We start from the raw sequence: 22,274 nt of genomic DNA, 5'->3' as shown, positions 1-22,274 counted from the left end.
TAAATTTTCAATGTGACTTATTTAAATGTTATTATTATTCACTCATGTCCAACTGTTCATGAACCCTTGGTCCATAGCAGGCCAGACCTTTCTGTCCTCCACTATCTCCCCAAATCTGTTTAGTTTCATGTTCATTGTTTCTAAGACAATAGATACCTATTCATCTATTCATCTCATTCTCTGCTGTTCCCTTTTCCTTTTGCTTTCAATCTTTCCCAACATCAGGGTCTTCTCCAATGAGTCTTGTCTTCTCATTACATGGCCAAAAGATTTATGCTTCAGTTTCAGTATTTGATCTTCAAGCAAATAGTGTGAATTAATTTATTTGAGTATTGACTGACTGATCTCCTTCCTAACCAAGGGACTCTCAAAAGTCTTCTCTAATCCCACTATTTGTAAATCTCAATTCTGTGGTACTCAGATTTCCTTATAGTCCAATTGGTACAGCTATATACTGTTACTGGAAAAACCAGGACTATACATACTGACAGTCAGGTGATAATCTCTGTTTTTTAGCAAGCTATCCAGATTTGTGTTCATCTTTTAGATGAGGACACTTGAGGTAAACAAGATTAAATGATTTGCCCAGGTCATACACAGTTAATTAAGTGTCTGAGACTGGATTTGAATTGTAAAAGATATCCCCAGAAGAAGAGGGGATAAACCAAGAGTTTTAATTTATTGGAATATATATATATATATATTAACTTCCAAATTTTGTTCTAATGAGGGACAAATATTACCAGAATTTTGGCCTTAAGGAAGAGCAAAACAGAATTAGGTTAATCAACAATTTATTGATATTTCTCTAAATATTGACCTTGACTAGACAAGGGGCCTAACCAGAGAATTGGACCTCTCACCAATGAGCATCTATCCTTAAATAACTAACCATTGGGAAGTCTGTTCTGAAATGATTCCTCTGGCTTGGCCAGTCATAAAAAGGTATGGTTGGAACTGGGCAAGGTGCAGAAGAGGCAGAGGGAATCCTGGAGAAGGTGGAAAAAGAGGCCTCTGTTTCACAATTAGGGCAGTCCTCTCTAAGTACCCTTTTCAAATGTTTATTGACTTGATTAGGTATCTAGGTGAGGGGAGTCTCACATTTCCCTCAGTTCTCTGATCTAAACAAAAGGAGGCTTTCTTAACTAGGGGAATTTCTAGTCACTTGTTATAGAAATAGTAATTTAAAACTTATTCACTTTTAACAGAATCCAGGAAGACTCATCTTCTTGACTCCTATCCATTGCCCCACCTGGACTCACATCAAATGATTTAGATATGCAGTAAAGTTGTGAACCCTGAACTTATTTTCCTCCCAGTATAGGGAAGGCTACCAAATTGCCTTGCACCAGGCCTGGGGCTGGCCTCTTCCTGGAACTATTGGCCAAAATACTTGTCGGCTTGTAGTGTAATTGGAGCACTTGGCGCTCTTGTGGCCTGGAACTATGGAAGTGTGCCCAGCATATACCTTGTGAACATAGTTCAGTTTGGCTGGGAGAATCTCTTTAGAAGAAAAAGAAAGGGGACAGGGGAGGAAAGAAGAGGAGAAAAAACCCTGCCCCCTTTCCTTTTCTTCTGAAGAGCAGGTGGGGCAAAGCAAAAATCCTCAATCATTTCCCCTAAAACTTTGTGAGAGTCAGACAGACTGCATTTGCATTAGGACCTATCAAAGTAATAGATTCAATGCAAAGGAAATTTCAACCAAGCCCTAGTCAAACAGCCCCTCAACATTCTCTTATCAACAAGCAGGGACTGTTTGGAGTGGTACAAATTCAGATAGTCTGGAGGAAAAAGAGATTCTTTGTGGTGTGTGGGGAGGAGTATCTGGACATCTCCCAATCTGACCAGAACCCTCTTGACCTCGAAGTTAGTCTGCTGTGAAAGAATTGTAGATTTATAAACCAGGGGATATGGTTTTAAATCCTATGGAAGTGATTGGCCATTTCCTTCTCCAGTTCATTTTACAGATGGGGAAACTGAGGCAAACAGGGTTCAGTGACTTGCCCAGAGTCACACAAAGAATACGAGTAAGAAGCTGATTTTGAACTCAGGAAGAGTTAAGAACTCTAGACCCAGTGTTCTATCTACTGCTAGAATATTATGATATCCAGGATAGAACTGCATACAGTTATTATAATAAGCATTTATATAGCTTTAAGATTTGAAATGCCCATTGCATACAATATTTTATTTGATCCCCACGAATATCCTGTGAGGAGGTGTTTGATTATTCCTATTTTTCAGATGAGGAAAATAACTCTGAGAGAGATCATATAGTTAGGGGTATCTGAAACAGAATTGGAACTCAGGCCTTCTTTTCTCCAAGTTTAGCATTTTTTCCCTATTATCTCACTTGGTCATATGTATGGATCACATATCTGTCCAAATATACTCACATATATCACACAATATCACATTATTGGAGCCTTATACAAAGCCTATTAGACTGTATAGACTCTACATCAATGGGCACTTTCTGGAGCATTACTCCAAGGAATATCATATTCTAGTCACTGGATGGTTAGTCCAAGCATTTCTGCAATGACCTGTTGTCATACCTATAAGCATTCTACATCCACTGTGGGGCAAGATGTAAGAAGGTAACTACAGATTCTTCTTCAGTCGGATGGCAATCAAGATTTTCCCCATGTGAATTAGCATTTGTTGTCAACTGACCATTTGCAACTCATGGACTGATTCTTGAAGACTCCTTCCTCGACTTTCCATTACTTCTTTCTTCCTCTTCACCAGAAATCCAACTCCCCTAGGTCAAGATGGTGGCTGTTGTGTATTATATTTATAAGTGTCTCTCATTCTCTGGGGCTCTGTAGAGACTTGCAGATGGCCCAATCTTTCAACTACATGGTAGAGGGTGACTTCCAACTGGTCTACTATCTTGTGGTTTTTTTTTTGGACACCAGAATTTTGTATCAGGATCCCTTCCCTAACTGGAGTTTTTGACAATGAATGCTAGCATTGCTTATGGCTACTTTCTCCTGAATCATCTCTCTTCTTTTTCAATTTTATATGCAGATTCTTCATCTGTCACACCCACTAATCCAGCGACCCCCAAAAGTTCTGTCCTGGGCCCTCCTGCTCTTTTCATTCTATGTGATTTCCCATTTGGTGATCTAATCTGTTTCCATGGCTTCAATTATTATTCTATGTAGACAATTCTACAGATCTAGTAATCAGTGTTAACTTCTTTCCTGAGCTTTAGCCATGCATTATTAGTTGCCTTTTTGTATATTAAATTGGATGTCCCAGAGATATATCAAACTCAGCCCACACAAAACAGCATCTTATTATCTTCTATATCCTGTACCTCTCCATGCTCCTGTCTTCCAAACATCCTTCACACTATTTCTTAAATTTTTTTTCAATCAGCAAAAATCTGCCTTTGTTTCCTTCTACCTATGCACCCCCCCCACCAGTTTGAAAGACATCATAGGCATGGAGTCAGGAATTCCTTAGTTCAAATCCAACTTTAGACACTCCTAGCTATGTCACCCTGGATTAGTCACTTAATGTTTGTCTGCCTCAGTTTCCCCAATTATAAAATGGGGATAATAAAAAGCACCTGCAGAATTGTGGTAAGGATCAAAAATGATAACATTTATTAGCATTTATTACATAGTTGGCACTTAATAAATTCTCTGAAAGCATCCCCTTCATAATTTTTAAAGTTCAGTATGAGTCTATCATTCATATACCATAATTTGTTCAGTCATTACTCAATTGCTGGGTACCCTTTTCAGTTTCTAAATCTTTGCTGTCAGGAAAAAACAGAACTCCTATAAAGACCCAACTTTGAGTGTTTATATTCTTCCCTCCTTTGATCAATTCAGATGAGAATGAGGTGTACCACCCACGTGTACCACCCACTATCCCCATCTTCCTCCTTGTTCATATAGACTTCTTCTTGTATGAAATAATTTTCCCATACCTTCCTTTTATCTGTTGGTGTGTACCTCTTCTCTTCATTTCCTCTTCTTCTTATGAGATTATTGAGACATAACAGAACCAGTACTAGGCCCTCTATCCAATTAAATTCCATTAATGACTACTGATGATATGATTTAGAGAAAATATATATATCATCACCTATATAATATAAAGTTTGTCCCTGTTTAGTCCTTAAAGGTTATTTGTCTATGTTCATGTTTTTGTTCTCTTTACTCCTGTGTTTGCTCTTCAATGTTTCTATCAGTTTAGCACTGATCTTTTAGTCAGGAATGTTTAGAATTTATCTACTTTTATCAAAACTCCATTTAATATAGTATTGGTAGTGGAGAAGTACAAATGGAGGGAGTTGCAATTAGCAATGGCAATGGAAAAATGTGAAAGTAACTTTTGTGATAGACTTATCGTAAAGAATGTGATCCACTCATGACAGAGCTGGAGGTGTTAGAACAAAGACTGAAGCACATTTTTTTTATTATTATTATTTTTGGGGGGGTTGCAGGGCAAATGGGGCTGGATGGTTTGCCTGGGGCTGCACAGCTGGGTGATTGCTGGGTATCTGAGGCTGGATTTGGACCTGGGTGCTCCTGGCTCCAGGGACGGTGCTCTGTCTACTACTACTACTACTACTACTACTACTACTACTACTACTACTACTACTACTACTACTACTACCACTATTATTATTGTTGTTGTTGTTGCTATTGTTATTGTTATTACTATTTTATTTTATATTGGGTTTTTTTTTTTGGTTTTTGCAGGGCAATGGGGGTGGGGTGGCTTGCCTAGGTTCACACAGCTGGGTGATTGTTGGGTGTCTGGGGCTGGATTTGGGCTCAGGTGCTCCTGGTTCCAGGGCCGGTGCTCCGTCCACTGCAGCACCTGGCCACGCCTACTATTATTATTTTTTTAATTTTAATTTTTTCTCTCTATTGCTCATATGGGTCTATATTTTGGGGGGGTATTAGGTTTATTCTTAAAAAAGAATGTTTTAGGGGCAGCTAGGTAGCATAGTGGATAGAGCACTGGCCCTGGAGTCAGGAGTACCTGAGTTCAAATCTGACCTCAGAAACTTAATAATTACCTAGCCGTGTGGCTTTGGGCAAGCCACTTAACCCCACTGCCTTGCAAAAACTTTAAAAAAAAATATTTTAGTAATGTATAAAAAACTCCATTTAAGAAAAGTTCATTTTTTTTTTCTCCTGTTGGATTATATACTCAGTTTTGCTGAGTAAGTTTTCCTGTGTGATCCTGGTGGCTTTTCATTGCTTCATTTTTTTTTCTTTCTGCCTGTTGAAAGCTTTTTTTAAAACCTAAAAGTTTGGAATTTGGCTACAATATTCCTGGCATCTTCATTTTGGGGTTTCCTTCAGGAGTGACCAGATGACTTTATTCCTACATTTCCAGTTCTAAGAGATCTTCTAAGCAGTTTTAAGATTTCTTGACATAAGATATATAGGATCTTGTTTTTGGTCATGACTCTCAGGATGTTTAAAATTCTCTCTCCTTGATCTGTTTTCCAGGTTAGAGTTTTTGGTTTTGCTTCCATTTTCTTCTAATTCTTTTTTTCAGTTGTTTGACTTTATTTTAATAGATATTGTCTAACAGAGTCACTGGCTCCCACTTGATCCATTCAAACCTTCAGAGAATTTGTTGCTTGGGCAGTTTTGTACCTCTTGGACGAAGTTCTTAATTCTCTAATTCTTTCTTCCAAATCTCTCATTCTTTTCTAATTCATTACTCTTTTCCTCATTTTATTTCTTAAGAAAGCCTCTTGTTTCATTTCTTCCAGAACTTCTAGGTGATCTTATGTCCAATCTAGGTTTTTGTTTCTGTTTTTTCTAGGCTTTACTTTTCTCCTGAAGATTGTCTTGAGCATCTGTCACCAGAATAGTTTTGGTCAGAATTTTTTTTGTTTGCTTATTCTTCTAGCTTATTTAACATCATATTTATGTTACATCTGAGTTCTACACAACTTCTGAAGGGAAGATATGCACTTTTCCATATGCTTTCATGGGGTATTGAATGAGACAGAGCAAAAGCCAGACAGGTTGGAGGAGAATCAGGAGACAGAAAGCTCATGAAAATCTAGAGAAAGGAGAGATTATCCAGATGAGAGTGATTGACTCTGGCAAGGTTGAAGAGAAGTCAAGAAAGATAAGAACTAAGAAAAGTCCATCAAATTTAGTAATTAAAAAGAATGTTGATAACTTTGGAGAGAATGATTTCAATTGAATTATGAGGTTGGAAGTCAGACCACAGAATTTAGGAGAAATAAGAGGAGGTTAAAGTACCTACTATAAATGCCTTTCTCAAAGTGTTTAGTTTCAAAGAGGTTTTGTTGAATCAAACAAGAATTTTCTAAGAATGAAAGAGACATAAAAGTTTGTGGGCAATAGGGAAGGAGTCAAAAAAGAATAAGAAGAGGAAGGAAGGAAGGAAGGAAGGAAGGAAGGAAGGAAGGAAGGAAGGAAGGAAGGAAGGAAGGAAGGAAGGAAAAGAGGGAGGGAGGGAGGACCACAGGGTGGAGTGATCTAGAATGAGAAGAAAAGTTTGGAGTATCAGAAGCAGGAACCCAAAGAGGGAGTGATTGTCCAATAGCTAATCAACAATCAGGGCCATCTCCAGTCACCCTGATTCACTGGACTCAGAAGGATCTGGAGGATAAAGTGAGGTTGGGGACTTAGCACAGCACCTCCTCACTCAAATTCAATGCATGTACTTGTTATGGCATCATTTCCCTGATGCCATGGTCTCCTTCGAAAATGAAGGACAAACATCATCATCCCATGCATTTTATTTTTTAAAATATTTTTAATTTAAGCTTATGAAATTTTTGACAAACTCAAAGGGGACAGACATAAAAACCATCTAATTATAACTGTTTACACTTAAAAAAGGACATACTTTAGCAAAGATAACAGTAATAATTTACTGTCACTAATCTCTTTTTCTGCATATATAAAATTTTGTTAAGATGCACTTTAAAAATGCTCTTCTTGAGACAGGTTTTCATACTTATTGATTTGAAAGCTTTTACCTATTGATAACTTCAACAATGGGAGTTTTCAGATAGTAAGAGAAATTTAAGGGATAGGTACCATCTTTAGGCAGCTTCTATTGTCCAGACTAATCTTTGATAAAGAATTAAGAAAATAACGATAAAGGTCCCAGTGTATGCTTTCCCCACTCTCTTTGTGACAAGAATAAAATTTGGAGCCAGAAAGTCTGGATTGGAGGTATTACCATTATTTGTCAGAAGGAGCCATGATCTGCTATTGCCACACTTGAGACACACAAAAAAAACAGGCTATCTGGGAAGGGAAAACAAAAGCCAACCCTTTGCAATAGCTGCAAAATACTACCATTGATGGTGAGGGGTTAATCTTTAGAAATTTAAAAATTATTTGTAGAAGTTCTTTGTACAGTGCCTGTAGCTCAGACCAATTTTCTGTAACTGTTCCAGGGTTTTAAAAAATCCTTTGCACACCCTTGCTGGGATGAAACATTTACTTGAGGCGTCATGTACACCCTGGCATGGCTAGTATGCTCACTGAGGAGAAGCTGAAGACCAGTTTGATGCTTGGAGGCATCACAAGCCTGGTTAGCAGAGACTTCAGAAGCCTCCGTGTACCCTATAGGGGTAGCCAATCTCCAGGGGTAACTAGATCATGCATGGCTAACCTACCTTGTCTCTTAAGTCCTGAGAAAATGGTGTTTCTAAATCTATCAGCTGAGGCTGATCCATACCAAACTTATTCTTTTTTTTTTTAAAGGTTTTTGAAAGGCAAACGGGGTTAAGTGGCTTGCCCAAGGCCACACAGCTAGGTAATTATTAAGTGCCTGAGACCGGATTTGAACCCAGGTACTCCTGACTCCAAGGCCGGTGCTTTATCCACTTACTAGCCGCCCCCAAACTTATTCTTACTCTGCATCTTCAGGGGTGGATTAACCCCGAGTCCTAAGAGACAAAAGCTTGCTGTAGTCTCAGGGATATACAGAGGATTGAATGCTATTTTTACTTTAACTGAGAATCCCAAAAGGATGTGTAAAGAGAATTGCAATTGCCATAGTTGATGTATTCTCTTATACTTCATTTTCATCATTCAGAGGGGTGCAGCACTGTAGAATGTTCAGACTTGGGTCAGGAGATCAGTTCTGATACTTCCTAGAGGGGTGATCATGGGCAAAACCACTCAGTTTGAGTCAGTTTTCTCATCTATGAAATAAGAGGGTAATACTTGTATGATCTACCACATAGGGTTGTTGTAGTTAAAGTGCTTCATAAATTTTAAAACATTATAATGTGATTATTATTTTTATTATCATTCACTGAGCTTAGAGTGCCTTTGAGCAAAACTGCATATATGGGGAGTCTCAGTGATGAACTAGACTTTGACAGAAAGGCACTGCAACAAGAAAATTACTGCTGGTGAGTGGTTGGAGCTGTTAAAAACTAGACTAAGAAGGGTAATAATAAAGGACATTTAACTACTGGCAGATAAAGAAAGTAGCAGCTGTCTAGCCTTGTCATTTATCCTTTGATAATTTACTGTTCTCAGGTCAGGGAGGTTTTGCCAAAATGGCAAGATAGGAGGAAGAGGTGAAAGATGAGAATGCACATTAAATGATCATTTCCCCCAAATCATTGAGGAGATGGTGTTCATTTTAATCTATTAGGTCACAGATTTAAGAGCTGAATAATGAGAGAAAAATCTAGACGACAAGAGTTCTTAATCTTTTTGGTGAGTGTTACAGACTCCTTGTGAAGCCTCTGGACCCCTTCTCAGGATGTTTTTAAATGCATAAATTACAAATACTTGAAAAGGAAACCAATGATATTGAGATGTATTTATAAAAATATTACAAAAATAAGTTCCCACATTGTACACATTAACAGCAGCAGTATGTGATGATCAACTATGACAGACTTAGTTCTCATCAGCAGTACAATAATCAAAGACAATTCTAGAAAACTTGTGATGGAAAGAGCCATTCATATTCAGAGAAAGAACTGTGGCATTGGAATGCAGACAAAGCATACTATTCTCACTTTTTAAAACTTGGGTTGTGTTTTCTTTCTCATGGTTTTTCCCTTCTGTTTTAATTCTTCTTTCATAACATTACTAATATAGAAATATATTTAACAAGTTTGTACATGAATAACCTAGATCAGATTACCTGTTTTGGGGAGAGGAGACTGAAGAGAGGGAGAAAAATTTAGAATTCAAAATCTTAACAAAAATAAATGTTAAACTATCTTTACATGTAATTGGAACAAAAACTACTAGTAACAGAAAAAAAAGAAAACTTAGCAACAACATCAACAAAAAGTTCCTAGTCTCCCAGGTTAAAGAATCCCAGCTTTAGCTCTCTCACATTTTAGAGAGGAGGAAACAGAACCAGAGATCAAGTGATTTCCTCATGAGATTATTAACAGTTCAGTTCACATTATACATCCATTTATGCTTAAATCAGAAAAAAGCCAACTCCCACATGTCATCAGTACCTTCTCCCCTCCCTTGAGCTCTTCACCACATAGCATAGTTTCAATTTTGAACATGATTTGGAGGAAGTGAAGCTGAGAGGTTAAGGAAGCTACCAATGGTCACATAGACCTATACCACATTGCTTCCTCCAGTCCTATTTTCATTTTTGGGGAAATATTGGCAAACTTCTCACTCCAATTCAGCTCATACTGATGTCACCAAAATAACTTTCAAAATCAGTGTCAAGCCATTGGACACAAGGTAAGCCAGGTATGAGGCACAGATAGATGCAGAATTGTCTCCTTAACAAAGCCCAAACTTATGGGAGGGTGAGGAAGAGGGAGGTTGTCAGATATAGGCAAATAGGTCCATATTCAGGAATGTACAATGGGAAAGGAAAATAGTTCTGCTTGTTTAACATAACCCTAGAATAGATGAGTATTGACTTTGGTTTGGCTCCTGTTAGAAAACAGATAATATGGAAAACTACATATATTTTAACATACTCTATGCTGTTGATAGACAATCATTAAGTTCTTAACAAAGAGTGTTTACATGTATAACTTCTAGCAAAATTGCTTACTGTCTCAGGGAGGGATAGTCTAGAATTCAAAAATTTTTTAAAGAATGTTAAAATTGTTTTTACATATAATCGTGGTTAAGTAAAATAGTATTTAAGAAAATGTAATGTTGGATACCTTCTATTTTAGAGGAAAAATAAAGTCAAGAGGCCGACGGTTGCCTAGAGACAACTTGAGTTTCATGCCATTAGAAATAGAGGTCCATAGCTTTTCAAATTGGTTCATCTTATTGCAATGCCTAGATTTTCCCTCACAGGGAGTTTACATTGAAGTGTGGATTGCTGATGTTCATATATAATATTATATAGAGAAAGCTATAACTTTTTTTCGATTGTAAGGTGTGGGGAGAAGTAGCAACAGACAAACCTCTGTCTCTAGAAAATTCACAGGTATGTTATATGCTAGGAATAGTTGAAAAGAAGCATTCTATCATCATCAATATCCATTTTTATCTTCCTGTTGCTACGGCTGAAACTGAGCCTTCTTTGTGTGCTCTGAGGAAAAGGGAGGGACAACCACTAGCAGGAGAAGAATGTAAGGCATTCAGAATCAGGGGCTGAGGGCTTTCCTCAGACTACCCAGGATGGCTGTTGGAAAATCCACTAAATAAATAGGATAAAGGTGTGTGTGTGTGTGTGTATCTATGTACAAGATTAAGGGGGAACCCTCTACCCTGAAAGGAAAGATCAAGACCACAAATAGAAAGAAGGGGTAAAAGCTCTTAAAATCATTCCTTTGAAGTTGCCTTTCTTTTAAACACAAACATGATTTAATGGGATTAGATGTTTGTGACTGGTCCACCCTGTGGACAGATAGAAGTGGTTAACTAATGTGGAATGAATGCACCATAGGTTATTTGTTTGCTTAACTGTTTCTTTGTTCTAAGGAAAGGTTTTGTGAAAAGGGGAAAGAGTTGTGGCAAGCGACAATGATGTTATTAAAAAAGAAACCCTGAATGTATCAATGAAACATTTTTTTTTTAAAGAAAAGGATCATGATCTATCTATATGCTCTTCTCCTTAGCCAGAATCTTGTCAGGTCTATATTCCAGGCCAACGGAATAAATATGGAGCCCTTGGGTGGTCCCTGCAACTTTGAATAGACAGATGATAGCTACCCTGGGAAAGACATTTCTAAACTTTCAATTCTGTCTAGCAGGAAAACCAAGCTCTTGGTCAATAAGAAATATAAACCTAGTTCCCTGAGGAATATAAGGAAATTCAAGGCATGACCATCTAGGTATTCATGGTGCCCATGTGATCTGGGCCTTCATGGCTCACTAGAGGTACAGAATAACATGGTAGGAAGGGACCTCAGAAGTCAAAGGATCATAGTTTGAAAGATGGATCCTATGGCCACCTAGTCCATCTCCCTTATTTTGATGAAACTAAGGCTCAAGTCAGTTTAAACGACTTGCTAAGACAGCTATCAGTGGGGGATCTAAAACCAGGTCCTGACTCCAAAAACGCTAATGCTCTAATTTAAACCAAATCAAAGTAGCAAACTTCTCCAGAACCTTCCCTGATCTCCCCAAAATTTTCTAAACTCCAAACATGGAAATGGGGGGGGGGGTCCTGATTACTGGTCTTTAAAGAGACCTTTTGTTGGGTAGGTTGACTTTCAGGTATGTATGGGTTGGTTTAAATGACCAGGTTCCCTCCCAACTGAGGGATTCTGTGTAGCAAAGGTCACTCCATCTTGGGAGTTCAGAGATCTGGGACCAAGATAATGGTCCATGCAGAAGGAGATCAATATAAAAGTCTCTAGCTTAAGGTTCTAAGAAAGAGAAGCTTATTCACCATCTAAGCCTCAAATAGGATGTCAGCCTGGCTAAAAGTGCCCAGCTGAGGTACCTGTTGCAAAATGCAGCTAGGATGCAACAGTCTCCAACACACTTATCTTCACATACTCTCCCCATGTTTCTGACGGAATTGCTTACTTTGAACCAACTTGGGATGCAGTGCTTACCCAGGAGGGGGAGATGGGTTAATAACTATGTTATTTAAAAGTCTTTTTATTTTTAATGTCCTATAAAAATAGAAAAAGGGGGAAAAAGTCCTTGATGTATGTGGTTGTCCTGTCCTAAATGGATATATTATGATGATCTTCATCAGTCTTTACTCTTCAGTCTGGTTTGGTCTGACGTGAAGGTAGAAGTGATGTCACTTGATGGTCTTGCTGAGGTTTGAGAAGCCAACTCCCACACATGTCATCAGGACCTTCTCCCCTCCCTTGAGCTCTTCACCACATGGCATACTTTCAATTTTGAACATGATTTGGAAAAAACTCTTCAAATGTCGCAAAAATTCTATTCTAAAAAAGGAAAAGGGACCAAAATTAATTTTTTAAAAAGTTCTTTCTCAACCTTCCCACCCCATTTTTGATTCTCCAAAAAGAAGACAAACAGTCCATCTGGGCAATTACTGCTCTTTTCTGAACCTTTTTTTGGGGGGGAATAGGTTTAAAGTTTCAATCCTATTCCCTTGTGGCAGAAAAATGTCCAAAAGGCTAATTGCAAGAAGGGAGAAATAGGTGGGGCTGAATAGGTTATCACCTTTGATAAGAGACTCTATTAGAACATTAAGAGCTGACAGTTAAGATCTTAACATAAGGCAGGTGAATCAAAGTGAAGTAGAGAAGATATAAATAGGCATGAGTGGTTGGGTTAAAGGCATCACTGAGCATATTTAGGACCAGAAAAGGAGATGGAACAGTTGCACAGCAAGAGTGGACAACATATGAATAATTCAGGTGCAACACTGATATCAGTAAAACAAGAACTAGAGGGGGGACAGCTAGGTGGTGCAGTGGATAGAGCACTGGCCCTGAAGTCAGGAGGGCCTGAGTTCAAATGTGACCTCAGACACTTTATTAATTTATTACCTAGCTGTGTGGCCTTGGGCAAGTCACTGAACCGCATTGCCTTGCCAAAAAAACAAAAAACAAAAAAACCAAACAAAAACCAAGAACTACAGGAAAGAATCCAGGTCATTGAATAAATTTTTTTTCTTCTTTTTTGGTGAACAGTAAGGTCTCAATCAATCAACATGCGTTTATTACTTGCTAACTATAAGCAAAGTATTATGCTAAGCTCTAGGGATACAAAGAGGACAAAATTGGGGCAGCTAGGTCTCAGACACTTAATAATTACCTAGCTGTGTAGCCTTGGGCAAGCCACCTAACCCCATTTGCCTTGCAAAAAACAAAACAAAACCCTAAAGAGGACAAAATTAATTCCTGCCCTCAGGGAGCTCACATTCTAATGGGAAGACACTATGTAAACAACATGAACAAGCAAGGAACAGATAAGATGAATTGAAGGTAATCTCAGGGCAAAAAGTACTAATACTGGAGGAACTCAGAAAAGCTTACAGATGTGGGATTTTGCTGGGACTTGAAGGAAGTCAAGGAAGTTTTGGAAAGTGAGGAGGCATGAGAGGCTGCCACAGAAACTGGAAGTAGAAGATGGAGGCAAGGAGATCAGTGGCACTGGATTAAAAAACATGGAACTGTAAAAAGCCTGGAAAAAGTGTGAAGGGTTTTGAAAGTGGGATAGAGGATTTTATATTTCATCTTGGAGATAATAGGGAGCTATTAAAGTTTACTGAATGGGAGAGGGAAGGATCAGTCCTGAGTTTTAGGAATAATCACTTTGAGGGAGCAGGGAGAGATCTGAAGAAAGAAGACCCATCAACAGGTTATAAATGCAATGTCAAAGGAGAGAAAGGAACTAATATGAGATGTGTTCATAATAATTGTGGACTGACCAATGAAGCCATGGTCACATTTTAAACATTGTTTTATTCCTAGCCATCCCAATGTCTCATCCCTCTGGGTCCTTCTCATTATTATCCTAGCTCCTTGTCTTTTAACTCAGGTCATTAAAAATATCTGTTCCACACCCACCTCCACTGCCTAACCCTTAAACATAATTGTGGGCAAAACCTTGAGCCCATATGCTAGTTTTGTAGAAAGACATAAACCCATCTCACCCACTCATCTGTATTCTTAGGAGAAAACAATGTGTTCTGTCTCTCTCTCCTCTCTTCTCCTGCTTAAAGAAGCGATTTCCAAAACACAGCTTGTTGCCTGTGCTCTCTGCTTCTCTGATCCTCACAAGAAATCTATTTAAATCTGATTATGCTGCTGCGAATTCTTTGCTCAGAATTTTCAACTGGCCTTGAAAAAATATACTCCTCTTTTAGAGAGAGAGAGAGAGAGAGAGAGAGAGAGAGAGAGAGAGAGAGAGTGTGTGTGTGTGTGTGTGTGTGTGTGTGTGTGTGTTGGGGAGGTCAGCACCCAAGGAACTGCAGTCACCCTCTTTGACTCTTGCAGAAGCATGGGAGGAAACACATGCTCCAGTGTCTATGCCTGGGTGGTTGTCACTTTTGGAGAAGCAGTGAAACCTCCACAAGATGCAAGCTGAAAGAAAGCCTGTCCCACATGGACAGGATGTTCTGCCAAACCCCTCTGCCACCCTGAGGTAGTTGGGTAGGGAAACCTTAGTTAAGGCACGTTTCACAGAACACCTTTCAGTAATCCCCGAAGCCCAGAGTCTCCCTTCTGCCTGGATATGAAAGAGTTAAAAGACTGTTCATTTTAAATGAAAGAAGAGAAAACACACACACACACACACACACACCACACAGACACCGCCCCCTCCCCTCCCCATCCCAACCTTATCCTATCTGCCTCCCAGAGGGGAAAAAAAAAACGACCAAGTGAATAAAACTCACTCTGCTCACATATTAAAAAGGGGGCAGGGGAGAGAAACTTAAAATTAAGGCATTATTTGTGAATGTTTAGTAACTACTCGGCAGACACATAACACAGTGGGGCTGAGCCTTGGGAAAGATGGGGCCCCAGAGCAGATCTGCAACTGAAAGTAGAGTTCTAAGAATTTTCCCCTTCTCCCTCCATGCCCCTAGACACAGATACATGCATAAGATAGCAAGGAAGGAAGGAATCAGAGACCCTCACCCGTCCTTTCCCCTCCCGCTACTCACACACACTTTTCAATGAGTTGGCTAATAATAAACTTATTCTAACAGTATTAAAAAAAACATGTCATTTCTACTACTAATATCAATAATCATTATTATTGCTAACATTTATATAGCATCAAGTTTTATAAAACACTTTAACATTTATCTTCACACGGGATTAACGTGTGCTCCATTTTAGAGATGAGGAAACTGAGGGAAACACAGTTCAGTGATTTGCCCAGGATCCCCTAGTTATCTAGAGCAAATCTGAAACTATGTCTATTCAGTTCAGAGCTCTATCCACTAAGCCACCTCAATGTGCCTTTCTAAGAAAGATTTTATTTTTTTACAAATTTTCCCCCCATTCTGGCTTCCCTCCCCTGCCAAGGCATTGTTTGTCTTTACATTGGTTCTATGTTATATATTGATCTCAGTTGAATGTGATGACTCAATGTGCCTTTCAATGTAACACTGTCCTTAGCATGAGATAAATTCTCATGATAGAGATTAGAGCTGTGACTTCATAGGTCTAGGGAACTCTCAGGTGATGAAAATCCCTATCAAAGCAGGTTACCACTTTCTCAGTAGCTGATACTCTTAGAGGACTAGGACCAGGGTCACAGAGTCAGCATGTTTCAGAGACAGGGCTTGAAACCAGATTTTCCTGGGCGCTGTATATCAAAGACTTTGGACTCTCTGTCCAATACAACCACATTGCCTCTCAGGGAAAAAATGTCTCAGGAAAATAGAATAAATGCCTTATTTAGGAGAACCAGTCAGCAGCATGAAGTGAGATATTTCCAGATTAGTTGTTGGTCAACAAGCACAAATGACAACACTTGGCTCCCTCCATCTCTCTCTCTGACCTCTTCCTTGAGAGAAGGAGGCACCATTTAAAACTGGAGACTTTTCAATTAATGCTAAGGGAGTGGATGAGGAGAGAGGAAGAAGAAAGACACACACTCATACATGGCCGCAGGAGCTTCCAAGGGACAGATATCTACTTTCACAGGAATGTCAGCCTCAGCCAAAAAAACAAACCAAAAAAAAAAAAAATGATGTTCTTCATTTAAAGTGCTTGTTAGGGGCAGCTAGGTGGCATAGTGGATAGAGTACTGGCCTTGGAGTCAGGAGTACCTGGGTTCAAATCCGGTCTCAGACATTTAATAATTACCTAGCTGTGTGGCCTTGGGCAAGCCCCTTAACCCCATCTGCCTTGTAAAAACCTTAAAAAAAAAGAGAGATGGTTTCAAAGAACCTCAAAGATTCCTCCTAGTTCTAACTCTATGATCCCCAATATAGCAAATATGCAAGTTTGTTTAATGCCTCCAGTAAAGGGCTTCAAAATCAAAGTCATTTTATTTCTGGCTATTGAGTGCTGCTGAGGCCTTCCTTCTGTGATTAATTTCCATCTGCACATAGCTCCTATGTATATCATTGTTTGCATGTTGTATTCCCCATTAGAAGGTTAAGCTCCTTGAGGATAAGGATCATATTTTTGCCTTTTTTGTTGCTCCAGTGCTTGGTATAGTACCTGGCTTCATCACAGTAGAGGTTCAATAAATTACTTTTGTCAGTAAATTGTCTCTTAACAGCAAAAGTCCTAGTTCTTCGCAATGGGGCCAAGCAGAAAAAAAATAATCAAATTCTCTTTCAACTTGATCGCCCATTCAAATGCTTGAAGGCAGTTACTGTGGCCCCATCTCTCCTTTTTTTACGTTGAATATCCTCAGTTCCTTCCTCTTGTTCCCTCTGGATTCTTTCCCATTGTTCACTCAAGAAGCATTACCAACAGTGTATTAATCACTAGGAATAAAAGAGAGGCAAAAGATAGTTCCTGTCTTCAGGGAGTCTAAAGGAGGGAGACAAGCCACAAATAATTATATAAGAAACATACAGAATAAACTAAAGATAATCTCAGAGGGAAGGCACTAGCCTCAAGGTGGGAGATGGAAAGACTTTTTTGAGAGGTGAGATTTTAGCCAAGACTTTGACAGTGAAAACTGCAGAGCTGAGGTTAGGGGACAAGGAGGTGAGAGAAGAGATAAGAAGGATTTCAGTTAATTGAAAAAAAATTTAATAAAAAAAATGAAAACTGCATGTCTGTCTTGAATTATCCAGGAGATGGGAAAAAACAGAACTTTGAAAAAAGAGTTTGTTTATAGAAAAGCTCCTGGAGAAAGAGCAAATAGGCCAATGTATTTCAGAAAATGTTGGGAAGGAATAAGGCTTAAAAAGATTGGAAAGGGAAGAGGGGTCCAAGTTATGAAGGGCTCTAAAGCCAGAGAGTTTTATATTTGGTCATGGAAGTAATTGAGAGTGACTGGAGTTTACAAAGCAGGAATGTCACATGGTGAGTACTCAGCACTTATCAATGTCCTTCCTAAAATACGGTACTCAGAAGTGAACAGTTATTTCTATTTCCATTCTCTAGGAGGCATTGTGGTACAGTGGAATGAATGTTAGATTTGGGGGTCAAAGGGCAGTTAAGTAGCACACTGTACTGAGTTCAACTCTGGGCTCACATATTTGCTATCTGTGTGACCCTGGGCAAGTCACTTAACCAACTGTTTGTGAGTTTCCTCATCTATAAAATGAGCCGGAGAAGGAAAACAGCAAACTACTCTAGTATCTTTGCCAAAAAAAACTCCAAAAGGGGGTCATAAAGAGTGGATGCAACTGAAACAACAACAGTTGGGAACAAAATACTGGTTCAAAATTCTAGATCTGCTACTAAAACCAGCATGACGTTTGTGAAGTCATTTAACCCATCACACCTCAGTTTTTTCCTCTATAAAATGATGGAGTTTAACTGTATGAACTCTTAAGGTCTTCCAGCTCTTGGATATTAAAACTATGTAACTAATTAGTAAAGCACCAAATGATACTAAGATTTAAATGGGACATCCTGTAATAATCAAGAGGTTAACTTCTCCTATTACAAGAGCTTTATCATAGACTTTTAGGGTTTCAAGACCCCCTTGGGCCCTTCATTAATTTAACAGATGAGATAAATGAACTCCAAAGAAATGAGATTTGTGCAAGGTAAACCAGCTCATAGAACTGGTCATCAGAGAAAAGCCTCCAACCCAGGTCTCCTGAGTCCCCACCTAACCCTGTCTCCTAAGAATCTGAAAAAATGGCCAAGCATTCTAAACTTTTGATTATGCCCCACCAATCATGTTTTGTTATTATTTATTGCAGTGTAGCAAGATCAACATCAGGACTTGCAAATAAAATTCAAGAGTCTTTTTTTTAAAAAGCTCACAAACCATAGAATATTTAGAGTTGGAAGAGAGACCTTTGAAATGGGAGGGAGCATGCTGAACCTGGAGAAATGGAACCTGAATTGGAATGAGGGCTATGTCACTTAAGACTTGGATGACCCCGAGCAAATCATTTTCCCAGTAAAAAGAAGGGTCTGGTCCACATAACTAGAGAGAAAGTCCCTTTCAGATCTATTTCTAAGGTCCTATGATTCTACCATTTGTAGAATATGAAACTCATCTCATCTGACCTTCTCATTTTACAGAAAACCCAGAAGTCCTAACTTTCAAAGGCCTTTTCCACTCTTTCTTCTGAGTTTTTCTCTGCAATGAGATCACTCACTACATATCCGATCTGTTTGGGCTCATGCTGAAGGAGTTGACCTGACATCATTCTTAAAAATAGTTAGCATTTACACAGCTCTTTAAAGTTTATAGTATGCCTTACAAATACTTCATTTTTATCCTCACAACAACCCTAGAAGGTGAGTGCTGCTATTATTATTATCTTCATTTTGCACTGAGTAAACAGAGGCAGAGGTGGTTGACTTGCCCAGGGTCACACAGTTAAGTGTCTGAGCCAAATTCTGAATGTTGATCTTTCTTGACTCCGTATTTGGTACCCTACTCTACTCCAATTCCATAAAAGATCTCCTAACTCCTTACCTCCCCCACACCCCTTTTTCAATCCTTCATTTCAAAAGTCCATTCCTAGAGAAGAATTATTATTATTAGTAAGCTATGGTTGCTGTGCTTGAGGCAAAGGGTCCAACCATCCGTTATCTTCAGAAGTAGCAGTTTTGGCTCTCTTTTTTCTCATATTTTCCCTTGCTCCATCCTTCTTCCCTCCCCTTTCTCTCTTTCTCTCTCTCCCTCTACCCCCCAGCCCCCTCATGTGATGGCACCACCATTCTTCAGTTATCACAGTACTGTACCTTTCACATATACAGCATCGGTACCATGATAACCGAAAAAGGACAGTTCAGTCTCAACTCCACCGCTGCTACCGCCACCGCTGCTACCGCCACTGCCGCTACCGCCACCACCGCTGGTCAGAAACAGAACTGCAAAAGGGTGACTTGCTGGGGGGGGGGGCCGGCGGCACACAGGGGAATCTATCCAGGAACAGCATTTTCATCAAGCAGGCAGCTCTCATGCTCCATTTAAAAAAGGAAAAAGTGCTTTTTGCTCAGCCATCTTAGGGGCCCAGCTGCATACAAACAAGACATCCAGACATGCTTGCTGCTTAGATCTCTTTGTGACCCTAGTTAAATATTATTAGAACTAGAAGAGAACCTGGAGATCATCTGGTCTAACCTTTTGCATGAAAGATGAGGAATTCACAGCCCAGAGAAGGGGAATAATGTGCCAAATGGTACATAGCTAACAGAGCCTCTGATTCTTGTGATCCTTCTTACTGGGCTTTCCTATTCCTTTACAGCAGTCATTACCTATTACCTATCAAATAATTTACTTGCATAGCAAGCTCTTCTATCTTCCCACTACAAGACTGAGACTATCCCTTGCCAAGTTTTCCACTTTCTAGGCATGGAAACTGAGCACTGGAAAGGTGCATGATTTGCCCAGGTAAGACACAGGACTGGAGTCTCTACCCAGGTCTATTCCACTCTGTCCTCTTTTTGATATATGGCAATGTCCAAAAGTATAACTGGCAACTTTTCTATTTCTAGCATCATTTTCAACCAGATCATTCCTTACTATCTTTGGCATAAATAAAACACTCGACATAAATTCCTTCTAGCTGCTGCAACTGGGTCAATTGGAGGAGGAGAGAGAAAAAAACAAACCCATAACAAATAACCAACACAAGCTCTAAGAGACATCAAGGGTGGAACTCTAAAGGAATAAATAAATTTAAAAAGAAGAGATTAAAGGATCCATACCCAACATGTAAGGCTGCTTTAATTGGTCCCAAATGAAGATTACAGCTGGGAAAGAGAGTGAGTTTCCCACAGGTAAAAATAAACAGCGAGAGAAGAGTTCCCACATTTAGTTCACTTTTCTTGGAGGTACAGACAGTTCTGTACATGGTGACAAGTCATGCTCAGTACAGTAACTTTGTCATTTGGTGTAATTAGAAAAATAAACCAGCTCGGCTAAGAGGGCTAAAGAAAACAACTTACGTGTAGGGAGACAGCGGTCCTAGCAGGACTTTGGAAACATCCTGCTGTCCAAGGGTCATCAGGAGCAGAACTAAACTCTGGTTGGTGGAGTCCACACAACCTCCCTGTCAACACAAACATTTTAATTATTAATCTTTGTACAAACCAGAAAATGGAAGCCCACCCCCTCACCCCAAAGGGAGATAAAGAAGGGAAAAGTGAAACACTGACTAGGAGCAGGGGAGCCTACAAAATACCAGATTGCATTGGTCAAATGTTAATAAAATATAGTGCAATTTTGTAAGGGGAAAGCTTACATAATCTAGCTTTAAAGGTATACAACTGATCAAGACCTTTTGCAATAGCTAGGAACAGGTAAAAGGATGATTTAAATTTAAGAAGTGAAAAAGAAGGTTGCCACAATAATTAAAAGAGCAAGACAGTTTATTGAGCACACCAAAAGTATTTGTAGCTAATTACTAAAGGTTAAAGGACTACCAAGTGAGTACCTACTTTTATTCAGTCCATAACCAAGTTAATCCTGTCTGGTAATAGGATGACTTTCTGCATTTATTCAAATAGTCACAGAAACTTTGTAGGATATTTGTAGAAATTATTTCTTTGATATGATCCCTCTATGACTTGGTCAGTATCTGTGATTTCATCAGTGAAGAGAACTCTCTCTTAAAAAAACTATCATTTGTACAAAAATATTTACAGTAACCATTTAAAAAAAATCAATGTTCTTTTTATTGAGGTCTGTACATATTTTTCTTTTTTCTAGGTGCATTTTAATTGTTTTTTGAATTTTACAATTTTCCCCCCAATCTCGCTTCCTTCTCCCCCCCCCCACAGAAGGCAGTCTGATCGTCTTTATATTGTTTCCATATTACACATTGATCAAAATTGAATGTGTTGAGAAATTACATCCTTAAGGAAAAATTATATATATATATTATATATATATAATATATATAATATATATATATGAGATAGCAAAAAATTACATAATAAGATACCTTTTTAAAAAAAATTTAAATTAAAGGCAATAGTCTTTGTTTGAACTCCACACTTCTTTCTTTGGATACAGATGGTATTCTCCATCGCAGATACCCCAAAATTGTCCCTGATTGTTGCACTGATGGAATGAGCAAGTCCTTTAAGGTTCATCATAACCCCCATGTTGCTGTTGTTGGGGGTTTTACATATTTGTTTTCAAAAAATCCTTATCCCCTTCCCTTGTAACAATGAAAGTGGATAAAACTAACCAATACATCAATTGTGCCTGACAGTATACATGATATAAATTATCAGAGTCCCTAACTTCTATAACTAAAGGAGAGAAGAAAAGTCTATTTTCTCAACTTCTCTAGACCAAGCTTGGGCATTATGATTGCATGGATGTTGGTGTTTTTTTCTTGCTGTTCTTTCTATTTACACTGTCGATAATTATGGCATATATTGTTTTCTTAGTTCTGCTTACTTCACTCTGCATCACTTTTTATAAGTCTTCTCAAGCTCCTCGGAATCCTTCATGTTTTTCATTTCTTATGCCATAGTAATATTCCATTATATTCGTGTACTGCAGTATATTTAGTCATTTACTAATCAATGAGCACCTCTATTTTGTTTACAATTCTTTATTCCACCAGCAATTTTTATTGTTAACAAATAACTGAAAGGAAAATGGGCATCCATTAAATGGGGAATGAATGGCTGAAAAAACTGTAGTAAACATAATGGAAATTATTGTGATGAAAGGAATGAAGACTGTGTACTAATTCAGAGAACTTTGGGAAGTTTTGTATGAATTGACACAGAGGAAAATAAATAAAACCAAGAGATCAGAACTTCTACAACAATAATA

General features: G+C 38.7%; 1 protein-coding gene across 1 annotated transcript in view; it reads right to left on the bottom strand.

Moving 5' to 3' along the window:
* Positions 1–6,460: 6,460 nt before the first annotated feature.
* The window catches only part of RCL1 (RNA terminal phosphate cyclase like 1), a 63,992-nt gene continuing 48,178 nt past the window's right edge, over positions 6,461–22,274 (bottom strand). Inside the window, exons 8-9 of the mRNA XM_074197468.1 lie at positions 20,429–20,532; positions 6,461–12,346 (exon numbers count right to left, since the gene is read on the bottom strand). Of these exons, the coding sequence (XP_074053569.1) occupies positions 12,196–12,346; positions 20,429–20,532 (255 nt within the window). The 3' untranslated portion in view covers positions 6,461–12,195. The remainder of the gene's footprint in view (positions 12,347–20,428; positions 20,533–22,274) is intronic.

Source organism: Macrotis lagotis, chromosome 8 (assembly GCF_037893015.1).
Source record: "Macrotis lagotis isolate mMagLag1 chromosome 8, bilby.v1.9.chrom.fasta, whole genome shotgun sequence".
NCBI lineage: Eukaryota > Metazoa > Chordata > Mammalia > Peramelemorphia > Peramelidae > Macrotis > Macrotis lagotis.
The sequence above is the reverse complement of the archived record's forward strand: the minus strand, read 5'-3'. Positions and strand labels throughout refer to the sequence as shown.